At 39.2% G+C, this 20,130-nt stretch overlaps 1 protein-coding gene across 4 annotated transcripts in view; it reads right to left on the bottom strand.

Moving 5' to 3' along the window:
• Positions 1-259: 259 nt before the first annotated feature.
• Positions 260-20,130, bottom strand: part of FHL2 (four and a half LIM domains 2) — a 38,263-nt gene continuing 18,392 nt past the window's right edge. For 2 of the 4 annotated variants that reach the window (XM_068180296.1, XM_068180294.1), the window contains exons 2-6: positions 14,753-14,932; positions 7,936-8,110; positions 3,080-3,249; positions 2,250-2,436; positions 260-1,131 (exon numbers count right to left, since the gene is read on the bottom strand). In XM_068180296.1, the coding sequence (XP_068036397.1) occupies positions 980-1,131; positions 2,250-2,436; positions 3,080-3,249; positions 7,936-8,110; positions 14,753-14,908 (840 nt within the window). In that variant the 5' untranslated portion in view covers positions 14,909-14,932 and the 3' untranslated portion in view covers positions 260-979. The remainder of the gene's footprint in view (positions 1,132-2,249; positions 2,437-3,079; positions 3,250-7,935; positions 8,111-14,752; positions 14,933-20,130) is intronic. The other 2 variants (XM_068180297.1, XM_068180295.1) reach the window with 1 other exon arrangement.

Here is a 20,130-nt window from a genome sequence, read left to right as displayed (position 1 = left end):
AGCCTATGAACACATTTTTATCAGCTGCAGTCAGTACAGTGTGTGTTTTCACACACTTGTTCATTTTTGCTGGTAGTTTTCCCACTGACTTCAATTAGTTTAAGACTGTTGTACAGCAGGGCCCTTCTGAGAATTGTCTTAACTTCACACCCCCAAAAATTGGGTGCAAAAAGGGTTGTGTTAGTATGCATTGTGTTTCTTCAGAATGTGAAAACATTTTTGTAAATATTATGTAAATACAACTAAGCCACAATCGCAGTTTTGTTTTAAACAATTTTATTTTGAAAAATACAATGTGCAGTGTAATGTCAACTAACTGTAATACTGATACTGTTGATCAGAACTTGTACTTCACACAATGATCAGCTAGACATGCAATAAAATATGTACCTGTCATGAAGCACTCCCACTTCCACTGGTTCATCATTATCTCTTTATGGCATGTCACAAATCCATGTACATTGAAACACACTCCACTTTTGCAGTCTTTCTACAGACTTGACAGCGCACACTTGTCACATAGCTCAAGGACACTGGGGTTACACCAGCCTTATTGGAATTGAATGGCCTTTGCCATTGATTTAAACGGGCAGAAGGCTTCACCCTGAACATCCACCTATGAATGTACTGTGTGTGGCCATTGTTATCCTTGACCTGTATCACTTCCTTGTAACTGGAATATTTTTTAGAAAAAAAAATCTTAAAAATACTATGTTATGTCAAAAACAGGCAAATAGTTTTACATCATGGGTTTTGCATTACTTTTTGTTATTGGTAGAAATCTTAAACACTGATATTGTTATTAGAGATTCTCAGGCTGTTTTCCCTCCTGATTTGGAGAGTATAAAGAAACAGGTTAAGAAATGTTAATAGTACAGTGAGACAGAGTGGCAAAGCTAGCTCTGAACATCCATGTGTTTCAGAATATATATTGTGAGCACGGCTTTCCTCCCTTCTTCCTCACCTCTTAGTTTGAGCTTTAAATATCCTTTCCACATTCAGGGCAAAGGATGTCATCCCTTTCTGTGAGGAAGCCACGACCCACCAATGAAAGGGAGCACTTCTTACAGTTAAAGCAATCATTATGCCACTGCCGTTCTTCAAAAGAGATGTACTTGGTTCCTCCGAGTCCTGTTTGAAAAGCAAAATCATTCAGTTACAAGAAAACAATAGCAGATCAGCCCTCAGGTCATGCAGACTGACATGGAGATCTGACATACAGCAGTGAAAAATGCCATTGTGACAAATGTGTTTGTTGCTGTGCTAATTTCACTGATTCTGTAGTGACTAATATTTTCGTCCTCAAATACTTCTGTTGCTTTCAGCAAAGTTGATGAGCAAGGCTGTTATCCCTAGTGATAATGGCAGAAGTGAACTTCCAAGGGAGGCCCTGCAAAATGCAGAAGAAAAGCAAAGAACCTGCCTCTGAACAGAATTATGGTAGTTTTTTACAGAATGTTTTATGGCACCTGAGTATGTTAATTTATGTTTTGAAGAGGTGCGTTTAGATAATTAAAAAAGAAGTCTGTCATGTGTCCTGACTTGATTCATAGCTCTGAAGGAAGAATGTCTCAGGAAAAGAAGCAGGTTAGTAAAAAAACATTTCAGAGTTTGAGGCTATGGCAGTTATTAGCAGATGTATTGAAGTTGTAAAAAAAAAAAAAAAAAAAAAAAAATTACTAGCTGGAGTTCCATGAAAATATTTAGTTGGGCATTTCTTGTGCCAGGTTGATATCTCAAGTTTTAGCTTTTATATTCTTCAGATTCTGTGCTGCTTTAAGTGTGTGGGCCTGAGCTTCATATTAGGAGATAGTAAGCTCTCTTCACAGAGTAGGTGGACAAAACAATTCCTTTTCTAGCTTGGGACCAAGGACAACCGACCCAGATTCACAGGCCCAAGAGCATAAACAACAGTGGACTGAAGAGAGAAAAACAAGAAGGATGGAACTTCATGGGCTAAAGCTGTAATTGGACAATTAGCTTTAATATGCTAATGACCAGTTGTCCATTTTGTGACCATTTTAGGTTCACCTGGGGTGTAGCCCTGGCTGAGCTCTTGTGCTGCCCAAAGCAGATCTGTTGAGACCTCCTAATAAATACCTACTTTATTCTTTAACTCCATTTAATTTCTGTTCTAAGTCAGACTTCACAAGGCATCAAGGTCAGACTTTGTTTAGTTTTGCCTTTAGTAGCAATTCAACACACAAAACTGCCATGAAATGTAAAGGCACCAGTCATGAGAGACCTACCACTGATTGGGTTTGTGCATCCAGCACACTTTTTGGCATAGAGGTTGCAGAAGCAGCTCAAGCAGTATGCAAACTCATCCCTGGAGGTAAAGCGCTGTCCAGACAACTGCTTCTTGCATGCAGTACACACGAAGCACTCCTTATGCCATGGCTGCTCCCGGTAGGTAACACCTCCTGTGGTGATAGCCTGTTTTAGGAAAAAAAAAGATAAAAAAGTGTTTTCTTAAGAGTGGCACATTTATATTTTGATTTAGTAAAGAGGAAAGGTGATGAGATTTTTTGTGGGTGGGAGGAGGGGAAGAAGGTTTACAAACAGCAAGATTATAATTTTGCTCAGAGTTGACCTTGAGAAAATCATGAGAGTGCTTTATTGCCATTTCTTTATTTATAAAAAGAAGCCCCATGCTAAAAGTACTTTACTTTGCATGTATTGTAAAGTCTCACTCTCAATTGTACTCTGTTTTTCAAGCTACACTATGTATGTTGCTTTTTGTATGAATGTACTAGAGTTTTTCTCATAACTGTTCCTTCACCTGTCCCTTTTTTCATGGTGGAGGAATTACCTGATCTGTTTCAACTTCCCTGTTACTTTCTTTGGGAAATACTTGTTTATTTCATATTTTAGATTAAGTATTTACTTTCTGCTTCTCCAGACTTTGTCAGGGAGTTTTCTCTTACAAGTAAGTGGAACTGAAATTATATCATTTCTTAAAACCAGTTAATTCTTAATCTTTTTACACATACAAAAATGAGATATTCTGCCTACTTGGATATAAAATGGGATGGACTTAAATCCCTTCAGTTTCACATAAGCAAAATAAGAGCACTACCTCCTTGCACTGGACGCATTGCATGGCAAACTGTTTTTCATAGCAGGGTACACAAAAGTTTTGATTGTCCTTAGGGATGAAGCTCTTTGTCCCAATAGGCTGCTGGCAGTGGCAGCAGATAAAGCAGGTCTCGTGCCAGCTGTTGCCCTTGTATTCCATCTTCCGAGTACCTGTAATGACACCAGAGCATCAAGTGAACTTCTGGATGAGATAGAGGCAGTTTGTAGCTCTTGTGTGCCTGGCAGCTGTCTTTCAGTACAGAAGCATTGCAGCTGTGAGCTAGAGGCTATTTAATGTTCCTACCAGCTTTGCAGGACATTTGGTACCATTTTAGGTTTTTGGAGATCTCTTCTCCTGCAAAGAAGAGAAACGTTTATTGCAAATAGCTACAGCCTAGAACAGCTTTTTGTGGTATTATTAGGCAAAGAATGAATTCCAGTGCACAGGAAGATTCAAGGGAATTGGACAGACACCAATATAAGCTGCTGTTAGTGCTGAGTGGTGGTCAGGCCATTCCCCATTAAAGATTGACCTCATTCATTCTACATCTGTTTTGTATCTTTTTCAAATAGCAGCAAGGTACCTGGTTAATTACAGACTCATAGAATGATTTGGGCAAGAAGAAACCTTAAAAATCATATGGTTTTAAACTCCCTGCCATGGACAGGGACACCTCTCACTAGACCAGGTTCTCAGGGCCTGATCCAACCTGGCTTTGAACACTGTCAAGGATGGGGCATGCAGTTCCTGGCAAGCACCTTGCCTCCCTTTCCCAATGAAATACAGTCTCTGTCTGAGACAAAGGATTATTTCATATCTGCTCAGGGGCCTTTTTCTTGTTCTCATTGAGGTGTATTATAAGTTTGCAATTGTTTCCAGCTCAACAGAACATATCCTAAATGTTTTTCTGCCTCTTGAACCTTTCAGTAAGAAAAAAGCTTTCTCTCTGTTTTCAGTTAAATTGAAAATATGGTTGAAATGTGTAATTTAAACAATCCTTTTATTGGAAAGAAGAAAAGTGGTATGGTAGAAAACAAATGCACTTCTCTAGAACAAAGTTTTAGGGTTCAGATAGTGTTCTTTGCAGATTCAGTCCACTGTATGGCAGATGGACTCTGAGCCCTTCCAGGAAATTGGAGATGCCCTATTATATAGATAAATCTATTTGCATGTGGTATGATTTCCTATGTACCAGTTTGAGTCAGAATATTTGATACTGGCCAGAAGGGTAAACAAACAAATGTTGTTCCTACAGTTCTGCATCACTCTTGGAGCCTGTAACAGCAAACATGAAGTCAAATACTTGGAAGACCGACAAGCCAATCAAGTTGGCTAATGATGAAGAGCCACATTAATGCCTTTGATGCCAATTCTCTCTCCCCCTATTACTGCAGGGTGAAATGTTACCATTTTTCCCCTTCTCATGCATTGTCTTCTTTGTTTACTAGTTGCATATTTTTCTTGTTTTATGATCTCATTAAATTCTGCTGAGAGGCATGCTTCAGGATTGCTTTGGTGGTTTGTTGGTTTGTTTTTTTTTTTTTTTTAATTGACTTGCATTAGTAGTAAGTGAACTGTTAATTATCTTTCTTTCTGATGCTTACATTCTTATATATTTTTGTTCCATTTTATTAACACACACCTTCTAAAAATTATGCCCTCTTTATGCCAGTAACTTCCTATATCATGTCAAGGAGCAAATAAATCAGTCCTTCAAAGAATAATATTCTGGAAAAAGAAGATTTGGATAATTTTTTTAATAGTCTAGAATTTTATTTTTACATTTGCAGCTGTGCTCTCTTTGGGATGGTGTTGTCATTGAAACTCAAAGCAGGGAGAGCCCTGTTTTGCTAGCTGCTGGACTGAAGTCAGCATGAGTTGGGTTTGCAGAAGGACTGAAAGAACAAGCTTGTAATCACTTAAATGGGCACCTCATGGTAAAGTTTCCACGGCTTGGACAGGAGCACTCTCTGCTGGGTTAGGAACTGGCTGGATGGCCAGGCCCAGAGAGTGGTGGTGAACGGTGTTGCATCCAGCTGGGGCCAGTCACCAGTGGTGTCCCTCAGGGGTCTGTGCTGGGGCCAGTTCTGTTCAATATCTTTACTGATGACATGCATGAGGGGATTGAGTCTTTCATTTGTAAATTTGCAGACGACACTAAGCTGGGATCGTGTGTCGATCTGTTGGAAGGTAGGATGGCTCTGCAGAGAGACCTGGAATGGCTGGATGAATAGGCAGAATCCAATAGGATGAAGTTTAATAAGTCTATGTGCCGAGTCCTGCATTTTGGCCACAATAACCCCCTGCAGTGCTACAGGCTGGGGACGGTGTGGCTGGACAGTGCCCAGGTGGAAAAGGACCTGGGGGTACTGGTCAACAGCTGGCTGAACATGAGCCAGCAGTGCCCTGGTGGCCAAGAAGGCCAATGGCTTCTGGCCTGTATCAGGAATAGTGTGGCCAGCAGGCCCAGGGAGGTCATCCTTCCCCTGTACTCGGCACTGGTGAGGCCACACCTTGAGTGCTGTGTCCAGTTCTGGGCCCTCAGTTTAGGAAGGACCTTGAGACGCTTGAGCACATCCAGAGGAGGGCAACAGGGCTGGGGAGGGGCTTGGAACACAAACCCTGTGAGCAACGGCTGAGGGAGCTGGGGGTGTTTAGCCTGGAGAAAAGGAGACTCAGGGGTGACCTTATCACTCTCTACAACTTCCTGAAAGGTGGCCGTAGTCAGGTGGGGGTCGGTCTCTTTCTCCAGGCAGCAGCTGACAGAACCAGAGGACACAGTCTTAAGCTGCACCAAGGGAAATATAGGTTGGATATTAGAAAAAAAGTTTTTTACAGAAAGAGTGATAAAGTACTGGAATTGTCTGCCCTGGGATGTGGTGGAGTCACCATCCCTGCATGTGTTTAAAAAAAGACTGGGTGTGGCACTCGGTGCCATGGTTTAGTTGAGGTGTTAGGACATGGGTTGGACTCGATGATCTTGAAGGTCTCTTCCAACCTTGTGATTCTGTGTGATTCTGCGATTCTGTGATCCACATTTTACATTTGGTGGCTCAAAGCAAAGGGCAAGTTTAGCACTAACAGTCTCCACAAGGAATATCCAATCACTTGCTGGTTCTTTCAAAATAAATTATCCTTTCACTGGTGACCTCTTCTGTACTCCTGTACTGTACTACTCCTCTTCTGTAGCTCCTGTACTACCACAGTATGCTGTGTAAGTAGGAAAAACATGGTGAGTGTACTGCTCTACCAGTACACTCAGCTATCTTGGGTAAGCAGCTAGAGACCAGTGGGTAGTTGCAAAGCTTACAAAAATTAATTTCTTCTCTTCTGGGTTATAAGAGAAGTAGGGATTCTGTGTCACTGAATCCAGCCTCCATTACTACGTATTAATATATAGCTGGCATAATAGACAAGAAGAGATCCATTCAGTAAATCACTGATAATAGCAATGAATCTGATGAGCAGTACTAAAAATATATACACATAACATTATAGAATCACAGATCCATAGAACAGTTTTGGTTAAAAGAAACCTTTAAAGATCATCTAGCCCAAGGCCCTTGCAGTAAGCAGGGACATCTTCAACTTCATCAGGTTGTTCAGAATCCAATCCAAACTGACCTTGAATTTTTCCAGGCATGGGGAATCCACCACATCTCTGGGCAACCTGTTCCAGTGTTTTACCTTACCCCTTCATTGTAGAAAATGTATTCCTTATACTAATCTAAATCAACTCTCTTTTACTTTAAAAAAAGTTACATTTTGTTCTATTGCAACAGGCCCTGCTGAAAAGTTTGTCCCCATCTTTGTTACAGCTCCCCTTTCAGGTACTCAAAGGCTGCAAACAGGTTTCCCCAGAGCATTCTCCAGGCTGAACAATCCCAACTCTTTCAGCTTGTCTTTATAAGTAAAGTGTTTCAGTCCTCTTTGTGGGCCTCCTCTGGACCTCCTCCAACAGTTCCAGGTTCTTCTTATGTTGGGGTTCCCAGAGCTGGATGCAGCACTCCAGGTGGGATCTCTCGACAGCAAAGTTAAGGGACAGAATCACTTCCTTTGACCTGCTGCCCACGCTGCTTTGGATTCAGCCCAGGATACAACCAGCTTTCTGGGATGTAAATGGACTTCTTGAGCCATGTAGTTCCAGCTTTAAAACTAGCACTGGCTATTCCCAAGCATGTCAGTTTTTATTTCTGTGTCAGCAAAATGGGTGCACATGGAATAACAGGGGATGTTTAAACTCGGAATAGATAGGGTTGTCTGGTTTTAGATATTGCTGTTCTATTTCATCATCAAGCCTTAATTTTTACACCTAGGAGCAAAATGTTGTGGTTTCTTCTTTTTGTCTGAGATGACCAATGTCAGAACCAACAGACAAAGTAACTAGTAGTCATTATGGAGTGTGTATGAGGATTCTTCAAATTGCCTTTAAATTTTTTATTTCTACACTGATAGCACTTCAACTTTAAAGCCCTCAAATCATCACAGAATGCTATAGTATAGTTGTGAGAAGACCAGGTTTTAGCAATCTATTACTATAACCTCATGTTTCTTGTTGAAAAAAAAAAAATAGCTCTTTCCTGTTCCTTCATATCTTTGTACACAAGAAAGACCTCAGAGGCACTTTGATCAATTTTTCATCTGTCTGAGAGAAGCTAAATTTTGAGTAACTAGATAAAATTTTCACATTAATGAAAGTTCTTCCATGAGCCATTATGAACATTACATGTTCTGGTCATGGAAATGGCCTAGAATGCACCATCACCAGTTTTTTACGTAGTTCAGCAGGTAGAAAGATTTCTCACAAATATTGCTCTTTGGGCTTTATATCTAGTCCAAAAAGTGAGCATCCTAACCTGGCATAATAGTCTTCTTGCACTCATTACATTTGGAAGAATATTCATTGGAGTAGCAGTCAGTACAAAGCAGATGTTCCTCTTTTGCAGCAAAAGGTTTGTCCACCAAGGAATTCTTGCACTGGAAGCAGTGGAAGCAGGTTTCGTGCCAGTGGCGGTCCTTATAAGACAGATCCTGTAGAAATCCAATACCACAGAGTAAGTGGAATGAATAGTTTGCACAACTGGAAGCTTTGAGAATGCAAACACATCCAAATCTGAACTCCAGCCAGGAGCTGGGGCTACTTTGAAGAAAACAAAATGTTCTAACAAAGGCGAACTTATTTTGCTGTGATAACCAAGAGCAGCTCATGACAACTATCAACCCTTTTTCAGTTCAAGGCAACCCTTTTTGTATGTGACAGAAGAGCAGCTAATTTCACTTAGGTATTTCCTTTGAGAATAAAGCCCTGCTTTTGAGTTGGATTAAAACTTGTTAACCTGATAGGTATGATAGACTTCCCCTATATGCCTTATCTATTGCTGATTTCTAGTTCATTTCATAGAACAGAACTCCTGAACAGAAATATTTTTTCCCAATTGCATTCTGGTATTTTTTGGACAGATTTACACCAAGAGTGGAATGAGTCTGATCTCTTTTGGGTTTTTTTTCACTACAACAAAATTTTACTGACTCTTGTGTTTTGGTTTACCTATATTTCAGATGTAGATTGTACTGAAAGATACAAGTCCACGTTGTACCTGCATATCCAGTGATCTGAAGTATTGGTCAAGTGTTTAGTGTGGGCATGTTAGTATTTAAAATACTCTTCACAGTGGTTTTTTTATTACTTAAAAGAAACAGTCCTTCTCAGAATTGTGACCTAAAACAGTGGATTGTGCTTTTTAAAATTCAAATTAAGGTGGCCTGTTCATGTAACATTTGAATAGTGTCTTTGGACTTCAAACAAAATAGAGCTTGGATGATTACACACCCCAAAATATAGAGGCTCTGGTCTGGGTTGGGAGTGTGAAAGGCTAGAATTGTCATGAATAGAGAGTATAAAAATTCAGCTGAAATAAGTTCTCAGGTTCTACTTGAGATCTACTCAAGTAGAAGAGATCTGCTTGAGATCTACTTGATTTATTGTAGGCACTAAACTAATCAGGTTAACTGAAGGAAAAGAGTGAGTGGTAGAATAGTGAATTCCAATTTTGCAGTTGTGTGAAGCATCATAAAAGGTTCATACCTGATCTGGCATAAGCTGTACTATGTCAGTACAGTCACAGGTAACTCCAAATGTGCAATCTTATGCTAGAGCAAGATAACACAGATTTAGGTTGACCTAAAATAACATTGTGTCTTTGGGAGCCTTGTTCTCATAAACAGCTAGCTGGAAACACTGAAATAGTTTCATCTAGCTCAGCTGATATGCTGTAGCTTGTTAAACTTTAGTAATTTCTGTCAAAATTTGACTATGCAATTAAACACTTCTGTTTGGACATCTGTGCTACTCACCTAATTTTTTTGAATCATTGTGAGTAACAATTGATACCCAATGTGTTTCATCTCTGAGATTGCACTCTGTGGTAGAATATCTAAGACTTTGACTCACAGCTTTCAGACAGTTGTTTATTCGGCTCATCTACTCATTTCAGCTAAATTCTTTTGAAAAAACACAAATTTCTGACTGTAATATTTTAATCTTTTCTAATAGCAAATGCAAACCAATCTTCTTTGGAAGTTATTTACATTTTTTTTTCTTCTCTTTGGGAGAAGTCAAATAGCCTAAATCTGGTCTCATATTTTCAACTGAAAAATACAATATAATACAATATACAGTGCTTTCCAAAATATCTGAAATTTGACTTCTAGAAAGTAGAACAACAGATCTGATCTTCTTTCCCTTGTAACATGTATTTCAATTATTTTTCCTCACTACCTGTCATTTCCTGTTTTTACAATTTTCAACAAGCTATTTTTTTAATATCCAAAATTCATGTGGTATATATGCTTATTTTATCAGTGAAATGATACCCTGAAGAAGGCGCTTGCCTTTTAGAAGAGGAGTAATGAAGACAGAGAGTAGGTGTCAATGATGAAGGATTTGATCCCTGAGTCAGTTATGATGGCAAGATTTTATGGGCAGTAGCTGAGTAGGTGACAGTAGCAGATATTTCATCATGATGAAGTCATGAAACAAAACTACAACAAAAAGTACCCAAGATAAAAAGTGGATTGAATAGTCTTTAGCTACTCTGGATTACTATAACAACTATTGTCATTCAATGTAAAGAGAGTCTAAGATGTCTGGCTTTGTCAGTAGAATATTAGACTGATGGAATGGGTATTGCTTTCTCTCTCTGAATCTGTCACATTTGAAAGCAAGAAAGTCCAAGGTACTGATGAAACCATTTATGCATTGTGAGTGTTCTTAAGTCACTGGAAAGGAGGTCTGGTCTATTTCAGCATGTTTTATATATTACTGGGGCCTTTGGCTTGTCCATAAGTTGTGGGTGTATTGACTTAAAAAAAAAACTGACTTAAAGCTTTCTGAATGTCAGGCTGCTCCTCTGTTAAGCTGAAAGAACATCAGATTTAGTCTAGGCATGTGAATTCTAGTTTATGGTATCTGATTGCAACCCAAATAAATCTGTTCCAGCAGGAGGTACAAGTGATGTACAACTAATTCCTGTTGTATTTTCACTTATTTCCATTATGACACCCACAAAGAAAACTTTGACAAGATAACTGTTAACATTGGCAAGATTAAGTTTTACAGCTTCTCCACAGCTCTGTATAGTTTTGCTCCAGCATGGTTTATTTGGGCTCTAGGGTGGGACTGCATGTGACTTAGAAGTGTTTTTAAAAAAACCCAGAAGACCCCCTTAGACTAGGGTTACCAGTTAACTGGGTAAATCTTGCCTCCTCATACCCTACATTTATATTGTCTTCTCCTCGGGCTTTTTAAGTCTAAGCAAACTGAAGCCATTATGCAGTGCCATTTCTCTTGAACAACAGGGCTTCAACTTCTCTGGGTTTCAACAGGGACCCAGTAGGAAGAAGGAGATTAGAGAGCTTATTTCCAGAATAGTAACTGTATATGTTGTTCATGGCTTTTTTGACACAATGGTCTTTTCAGAAGGTTGAATGGAGAAAATGGGCTACCTCAACTAAATGCCGTGCAGATTTTAGCTACACATACCCTGTAGCAAAACACTTAAGTATGTTAGACTGGCACATACCAGTAAAAGTATGTGGAGAAAAGGTAAAAACAAGCGATATTTTGCTGTACTCAGCCCCTTACATGTATGAAAAGATATTAAGGTACCCACCTCTTTTACCATTTCACTTTACAACAAGTAGCCTGAGATTCAATAATGAGCTGAAAAAGTGTTGCATGTCGGGACAGGGTTTAAATATTATAATTGAGAAAAATAATTCGTTTTTCCCTTTCCTGATCATCATTACTGGAAGTTTTATTTTTTTATTTAGTTTATGCATGAGAATGACCCTTTTGAGCCATTTTTTGCCTGCATGCTGACACAGTAGCTGTATCTCAAAATCCACTCATAATTTAATTTGCACATTTCACAGAAAGAGTTTTCACTCCCTTCTGCTTGCCAAGGCCAACTTGTGGACTCCATTAAACACAGGATTATTGTAGGTATTTCCTATGTTTTCCATGGTTTCTATACCATAGGATCTGCAAGGAAAGTATTAAAAAAGCCAAAGTCAACCAAAAGTAACCCTTCAGCAGTTAAGCAAATGGGTGCAAGATGTACGGATTTACAGAAATAAGCATGAAACTGTAGGTGTGGTGAGCACTCACCAGGGACATAGCCAATAAAACAACTTTTTTTTCCTAGAAAAGTAAATTTCTCCCATAACCTGTTAGCATATGGATAATGTATAACAGGTGTGAGAGAAATGGCATTGTGTTTTCATACTGCCTGCTGGTGCCTCCAACCACTCAGTATATGAAGCTTTTAATTTGTCTGTAAAAGTTTTGTAAGCATCAGCTGGAAGTGTTTACAGTTAATGAAATGGCCTATGCCCAAAGTGTCATTCAGACTTATGTTGTCATTCTGGGATTTTCTGGTGGCAAAGACTTGTTCTTTTAAAATAAAGAACAAATTAGTTATTACTCAGTTAAGTTTACAGTTACCTATAAACTACTTTAAAGCATAGAAAGATAGCAAAGAAAATTCTCCCCTGACTTGAATTCAAGGTAAGTTTCCCTACAGCACTGTTGTCTTGTGCTATAGCTAATACACAATGTGAAAATCCAGTATCATTTTCATCCTCTCAGAGTCCAGTGCTCTCAGAATTCGAGTATTACAAGTGTCCTCTTCTCAGCACCTGTGGTTTCACTTTGGTGTAATCCTGTCAGTTATCGGGGGTTTGATTGTAATTGGGAGGTTGGGAAAGAAGGAAATTAGGAGCATCTGGTCCTCAGTGCAGCTTTTCTTAGTGAAGAGAAATAATGGTGTCCAAGAAGGGACTTGTGAAGGAAAATCTGATGTGAGAACTTTCTGGGACTTTCCAGATTGTAATGTAGATGTAAGTGTGGAACTGCTGCCAGATGCAGAGGCCTGGATGTGACCTTTTCTCATGACACTGTCACTCCATTATATTTTTATTCCAAATTTTACAGTTTTAGGTTATGTTGAGCATACAAACAAATTGAAGTCCATTTCGTACATGCAGTGAACACACTGCTTTCATTCCCAAACATAGTACAATTTATCTTCTTCCAGTTGAAAAAGTAAATGCTATATGTAAAAAGCTTTAGGTAAAAATGCATATATATATATATATGTGTGTGTATGTGTATTTCCTATGTATTTGTATACTTACATATTCATACAGTTTAATGAGGAGAAGCCTGATTTTTTGTGACTGTTTCATGGCTGAATTATGCTCAGTCACAGTGCACACACTTCATCTGAAACTTATCTTGTGGCTGAGGCACTTGTGAGGGCTCTCTCAAATGTGTTCTCTAATGTCTAATACTGTCATTGAAAAACTACTCTAGTTTTCTTCTCAGTGAGAACATTCATAGGATCTCTTTTTCTACACAAGCACATGTTTTTTTCAGAAAAATTGCAGGAATTTAAGTTTCAGCTTTTATCCATCTATCAGAAATTGCTAAAATTGCTCAACAGCTTCAAAAGCTACAGTGTAAAGTATGGACAGGCAAAAACAGCAGTCACAGATACAAAAAAAGGACATGCTTGTTCCTGGCACATTTTATAGCTCTTTAAGAAGTCTTTATTTACTATCTCTTAGTTGTGTTTTCCACATATAGTTCTGTTTTTTACATAGATAAAATATTCTTAGATTGCAGACAGTTGAGGCTTTTTCTTTTTTTTCTATCTGTTATTAGAGTGTGCTCCACTTAAAAGTAAAGAAAAGCGGTATATCGGATAACACCCACACTCCCTAAATATATAAATCTGGGTTGAAAAGTTCAGCCTGATTAATTCCTGAATACTTTGACCAAGATTTGTTGAAGCTGGTCCAAGTTTTTAAATTCTTGACTATCAACACATGGAAATATCTTCTCAGGGGATTAGAAAGAGACCTTGAAACAAAAGCACATTCTGGAACAGGGCAGGAATATTTTGCTTTTTCAGGTCAGGCCAGGCCAGCTGTATCTCATCTCTAACCTGAATATTTATGAGCTGTAGGAAAGCTGGCAATTTTATACCTTCTTACAGATTATTGCCAGTTCCCTGTCTTGGTGGTGAAAAATTTTTACCTTTTTAAGGCTTCTGAAAGGGACTTTCCTACTGATTTGCCAATAGGGTGTTGTAGATCAATTTGGAAGGTATGAGACATTTATTTTTTCCAGTCTGAGTAAGCATATATTTTTATATCTCTGAACTAGTGATTGGGTGGTAGTATCACTAATGGGAATTAGTTTATCTTTGTAGAGGTATGGATCAGTAGTGGGAAATCAAAAATCAGATCTCTTTGGGTCAGTGAAGAATCCGATGGCCATGCAATACAAATTGCAGTTCTACTGCAATCTCATTCTGTCAGTGAAAATCTTGCCCAGCTTCAAACAGGCCAATTTTATTCAAGGAGGATGCATATCAGATGAAGTCTGTTGGTAGCTGTATAACAGACACTTTGCTGGATGGCTCCTCTGTCCTCATTCAGGCAGGTTGAAACTGGCATGAACTCCAGTTGTTTTAATTAATTTAGAAGAAATACAGGTGGTCACAACTAATCTGTACCAGGCAGGTGTTTCCATGTGTTGTAGCAGTGCATAACTCAAGCAAGCAAGGCCTCTGCTCTGTCCATCCCATTCTTTATTAGACTCCACTATCATCATTCTGTATTTAAAAGGCTAATTTTTCTAACTCTATCTGATTTATTGCTTGAGTCAGCATTAGCTGGATTTCTGTGACCCTCAAGTTAGCACCTTTGCTTGAGTGTGTGTCTCTTGATGACCACAGAAGTGTGGTCACTGCAAAGCCAGCAGTGGCTTAACTCCCTCTGACCCAAAAGTAGGCACAACCAGCTTCTGTCACCCTTTCAGATCCCAGCTGGCCCGGAGGAAAAGCTTACCCAATGAATTAAAGAGAATTTCTTACATCAGAGCATCAGACCATTCTGTGCTTTACAGACGTGCATATCTATGACCATGCCGGGTAAAGAAGGGTTTGCCAAGTGAAACAATACAAAACAGATACAGAGGTCCAGAAAACATGCTCTCCCATCAAAACAAACCCCTGTGTAGCTGTTAGGCTGTTCCTTCAGATCTCAGAGCTGTGTATCTTGGCTTCTCTGTCAAGATTTCTGTAACAAGACACAAATCCAACATACCTTGCAGTCAGCGCCAATAGGTTTTTTGCATTCCTCACAGGTGTTGGAATAAAGATTTTCATAGCATTTCACACAGTAGGGGCTGTCCTCCTTCAGGATGTACTTCTTACCAAACAGAGACTCTTTGCAGTAGTGGCAATCAAAGCGTTCAGTCATGTTGGTGTCTGGAGTCCAGCTATCCTGCCACAAAGACAGGAACAGGCACATGTCAGACTGAGCTACACTAAACCCAATTCCTCAGGAAAGGTTTATCAATTCTTGTTTATCACATTTATGTACCTCAGTTTTAATCCAGCTTTCAGTCAAATAAATGAACACAATAGGAAGAAACTGGGCTATAAATGTTGCAGTGCAGCCCATCTAAATTAGCCATCTGTTGATCCATCTTTGGCCAGACCTAGTGCTCTAGCACTACGTGCACCAGCATGATGAGAGGGAGGAGTGAACTCTGAGCCTGAAGAATTCTTGTGGTATTTATAAATGGAATTTGACCTATAGGTCTGCAACAAGAAGATGTTTCTTTAGGGGATGGAGGGAGTCAAGTCCATTAAGAGGATGAGGCATCTAATCTTCAGAAGCAACATCTCCTGGATAAGGCAAGAGAAAGGTTTACATTGCTAGTAGACTTCAGTCATGCACAGACTATCAGGCACCACAGTTATGTACTTCTGCACTTTCCTTCTCTACATTCTCAGTAGGCCAGTGTCTGGCAATCATTCTCCCACAGGCAGACACCAGCCCTCCATCTCAGCTCGTGCATGGGACGAAGGGTGGAAGGTGTAGGATATATCTGATTCTCCTCTGATGCAGCTGAAGAAGTTATCCAATAGCTGTAGTGTATTGGGACACAAATGGGAGTTCGCTCCCAGGTATCCTGGCTCAGACAAATGTAAAAAAATTATTATGGAAGGGAAAAAGTAAGTAGAAGAAACTGTATATGATGTTTCAGCTAGTCTGAATTAGGGACAATTGATGCTTGCTCCTCAAGTTTTGTTACGTCTCTATCATTTTCTGGATGCACACACAAGCAAGGATGACATAAATGCCTTTGATGAATATTTATTATTGCCGGTGACAATTTATTTTGGGTTTCATTAGAGTCATCACCTTCTTTCTTAACCTGAGGCTTGCAGCATGTGTTGCACCTGAAATCTGTTTGGAGGTTACAGCTGGAGCAGGGCATAGCAGCCTGCTTAGGAAAGGGAATTTCCCAAGCAGAAAGTACATGCTGCCAGGACTCCATGATCTTCACTGCCAGGCTGCATCTCCTCTTTAAGCCACATCTGATCTATAAATCCTTAAATGTTTTGAGTACTAATAGCTTAAGTGGCTACCTCTGTCTTTCATGCACAAGTGACATTTACAGCAGCTGCAGTCCTTTTGCCAACTTCAGCTCTCAGTTTTAAACAAAATGTTACTTGTTTAGTGTTCTTGGCACAGGTCTCTGATTTCTGGAGTTTGTCCTCTCCCTCTGGCAGTGGGAGCCACGCATAGGGCATTCTGAAATCCTGAGTTCTCCTCCAGGATTTCAGTTTTTATTATTACCTTTCATTCTGTCTAGCTGGGATGTGATTAAGGTTTTAGGGCTGTCTGAATGGACAAACTTTATTTTGATGACTAGAAAACTTTTTTTTTTCTTTTAAATGATCAATCCACTGCTGAACTTTGTAGTGACTGGCACAGACTGAGGAGAGAGTGCTTTTACATGTGTGAAGCAGGTAAGTGATGTCTCAACTGCTGGAAACTCTTATGAATTCCAAGTAACTACTAAAGAAGAGAGACAAACTAGCAAACCCCAAAATGTGCTTGGGGGAAGCACAAATCCTGGCAGCTGGTCATCTCTGCTTCTGACAACCCAGGACTAGCAGTCCAACTGCTTTGGCCTTCAAAATGGTCTAGGAACTAATTAACTTTCTTATCCCAGAGGGGAACTGGGAGCATGTAGGGTGCTCTTTGTCCTTAAGGAATTGAGAGGATCATAGGACTGATAAGAAGACAGAAAGTAAGAAGAAATGCTGGAGAGAGAAGCACAATGACCATCCAAAACTCCCCTGTAGCCCATTTCCAACAGCAGCAGCTAGCAATGGAAGTATAAGGCAGGAGAACAGGGACAATACAAAGGGACATTTCCTCAACAATTGCTTCCAGCAACTTAGTCTTCTCTTGAAGTACACCTGCAGTCTTTACCAGAATATTTAAAAGATGATCATGGATTTTCCTCTCAGTTTTGAGCCTGTTCACACCCCTAACCTATATTTCCCAGGAAAGAACTAGTCAGGACTTAATTTCCTTCTGGAGTAATCTCAGCAAAATGAATGGAGTCAGACCAATGTACACTGAATTATATGTGTAGAGGTATGACTAAGTCTGAGAGGAGTGATAGCTTTTGTTCAAATAGTCTGTACTTAGGACAGAAATCTGTACTTTTTACTGATTATATTAGGCATTTTTTTCCAAATGATAGGATTTTGTTGCCTATTTAATGTGCATTGTTGCTAACTTAAAATGTGAGCAGAAACCACTTCTGAACTTGCACTTGTCACCCTTCTTCGGAATTACTTCTTTCTAGCCCTGATTTAAAAGTAGATGTGTGATACTGGAGAGTGAAACATTTCTCTGCAGTTTCTGCAGATGTGTAAAAGCAAAAACTATAGAGTGTGATTCCTTTACAGGTTTATACCATTTTGTCCAAAGCTGCTAAATGTAGAATATAGAAGTGCTTTGTGACTGGAAGAAGGGCTGTTCCCTTAGAGGTGGATGTTCCTGTCTCTTGGTCACAGAACCCGCCCTCCTGAGTGCTGTACTGTCTTCTGGGTGCATTTCACTGGAGCAGAGGTAAGCATCATGTAATAGATGTATTTAATAATTTATATAATAATGCAATAATTCAACAATTCAAAATAATTCAGCAATTATTTAATAGTTGCTGCCACTATTTCAGAAAATACCTGGGCACAGCCCTCCAATCCTGAAAGAGATCTGCTTTTGTAAAAGGTGCTCTAAGATTGTCCCAGAGGATTGTCCCCCTCACCAGGAGCAGGGACAGGCAGTCCTTGCTTCTACATCTCAAACAGATTTAGGGATGAACTCTGCTCTATGAAGACAATGCAGGGACAGCTCTGGCTGAGATTTGAGGAAGAACTCTAGAGATTTGGGAAACTGAAAGACAAGATCTGCATTTTGGCTTTAGTTATGTGAATCTTTTATTGGATCTGGGACCAATTTTGGATCCAATATTTCTTAAAGTTAGGAATTCAGGTTCATGTGGTTTCATTCACTAAACTGGAATTCAGGTTGAAGAATCCCAAAATTCCAGTTTGTTTACATCCATGCCTTGGACTGAATCTCATTATCTACTATGTGGTATTTTGAGCATATTGTACAGGGCTTTTTCTGCTCCAGAAAGAATTAAATGTGAGGTAATAATGGGTCCTATCTTCTAAATACTAGAAGAAATTTCAAACAAATCATTTCATTGTTGTCTTACAATCAAGAAATATAAAATCGTACTGGGCAATATTTTTGCTTGACACTTTGTACACATGATCCTTTACATTGCCAGTTCATTAATTTCTGTCATATAAAATCCCCTCATGTTCAGCTTAGTGCAGGCTTTATGCACTGTTTTGGACTTTATGGGAAAAAAAAACCAAAACAGGATACTTGCACAGCTGTGAATGAACACAAATTGCAATTCAACCTCCTTGCCATTGATCTATTTCTTTCTCTTGTGTTTGATACTTGTTGACCATAAAGTGTTGTGGGACAGAGACTCATCATTATTACAGCTCTTTGTGGTTAAAGGTTAATCTTTACATTTTATCACTGTAGTCATTCTATACTTATGCTTTTTCAGATTGCTCTCAACATAATCATGGAGGAATTGATTTTTTCTGCCATTCAGTCTCCCTCTTACAGCATCAGACATAACAAGTATTTCTCCAAAAGGAAAAGAGCTTTCTGTTGCCTGCCCAAAAGAGAAGCTACAGCTTATGCCAAATGTTAGTACTACCCACACTGTGTCTCACAGGAAGTAAAAATTGGCAGGAAAATTAAGAAAAAGTTAGAAGACTGACTCAAAATCTATGCTTCTTTCCTCTTCTTTCCCTGTTGGCTCAGTCTCATTTTACTGGCAGCAACTCCTAAAGTTGTCATATTACTGCATAAATATTAGGGCTCATCATGTCATTAAGAAATTATTCAGTGTTCCCCCATCCCATGACACTATTGACTACTGAAAAGCAGACCTTGCCTGCTTCTTCAGCTATGTCTGCAAGCCTAATAAATGTTGTTGTGTCCATCTCAACTTTTCGCAGGGGGTGTTGAGCACTGAGAGGAGCAGATGCACATGCACAAGAGAGAGAAAGAGGCCAAGGGAAACTATCTAAACCACGTAAGAGTTGTTTAGTTTATTCAGTGAAGTTCTGACCTCCTGTTGTAACAGCATCTGGAGACACAGAATTAAGCTCCTGGAGATGCCAAAGGGGGACTTGCTGTTGACTCAAGTAGGTGAGTAGTGCTGAGGCTTTCTCTCCATGTGCCCCTGGATCAGTATGTTGTGTTAGCCACCTGCATAGGAAACAAAAAGTCTTCCTTCAAGATGTACAGTCATTTCTCCCACCTGACTGTTTTTCCAGAAGAACAGTACACATGGAGAATTTTCTACCTGTTTATTTCTCTTCCCCTGAGGAAGGAAGATTTGTGTCTGGCAACTCCAGTGACATGAGCCATGCAGAGAGCATTTGGAAACAATTTATGTTAATGCTCCAAAGGCTAAAACGAAAAGATTTATTTACAACCATGAACTGACAGTTCAAACTATCCTGGTCTTTCTGGCAAGAGGTGATTTTTTTCCTGTAATTTAGCTGCTCTTACCACATTCATTATCTATCATCCTGTTGCAGTAACAGGAAAGCACTCTTGGAAGACCTAAGCATCTTTCCAAACCAGACCATAAGATCATGCAAGGAGAAAAGAGGGAAACCTAAATTTATTTCTATTTAAATTACTTTAGAAAAATAAGGAATGACCACTTTATCTTCATCAAAATCCAGGAAAATTGGTTTAATATTGAAAATAATAGTAATAACAAAAGATAATAAAAAATTGATCCCAAGTAAAATATCCCAGTCATGCCTTTAGATGCTCAGTTTTAAAAGCTATTTAAAGAAAAAATGTTTCATTTTTAATGAATTTACCTTACAATATTGTTCAAAATTATATTTGGATTTTTTCCAAGGACTCACCTTCCTTAGAAATGGCTGACTTATTTTATGTATGTTATAACATTCTGATCTCGTTTTTTAGAGTTTTTTTAAATTTCTTTAGTGAAATTTTCTGACCAGACAGACTGCATTAACATATGCAGATAACCAAAG

Source organism: Anomalospiza imberbis, chromosome 2 (genome assembly GCF_031753505.1).
Source record: "Anomalospiza imberbis isolate Cuckoo-Finch-1a 21T00152 chromosome 2, ASM3175350v1, whole genome shotgun sequence".
Taxonomy (NCBI): Eukaryota; Metazoa; Chordata; class Aves; order Passeriformes; family Viduidae; genus Anomalospiza; species Anomalospiza imberbis.
The sequence above is the reverse complement of the archived record's forward strand: the minus strand, read 5'-3'. Positions and strand labels throughout refer to the sequence as shown.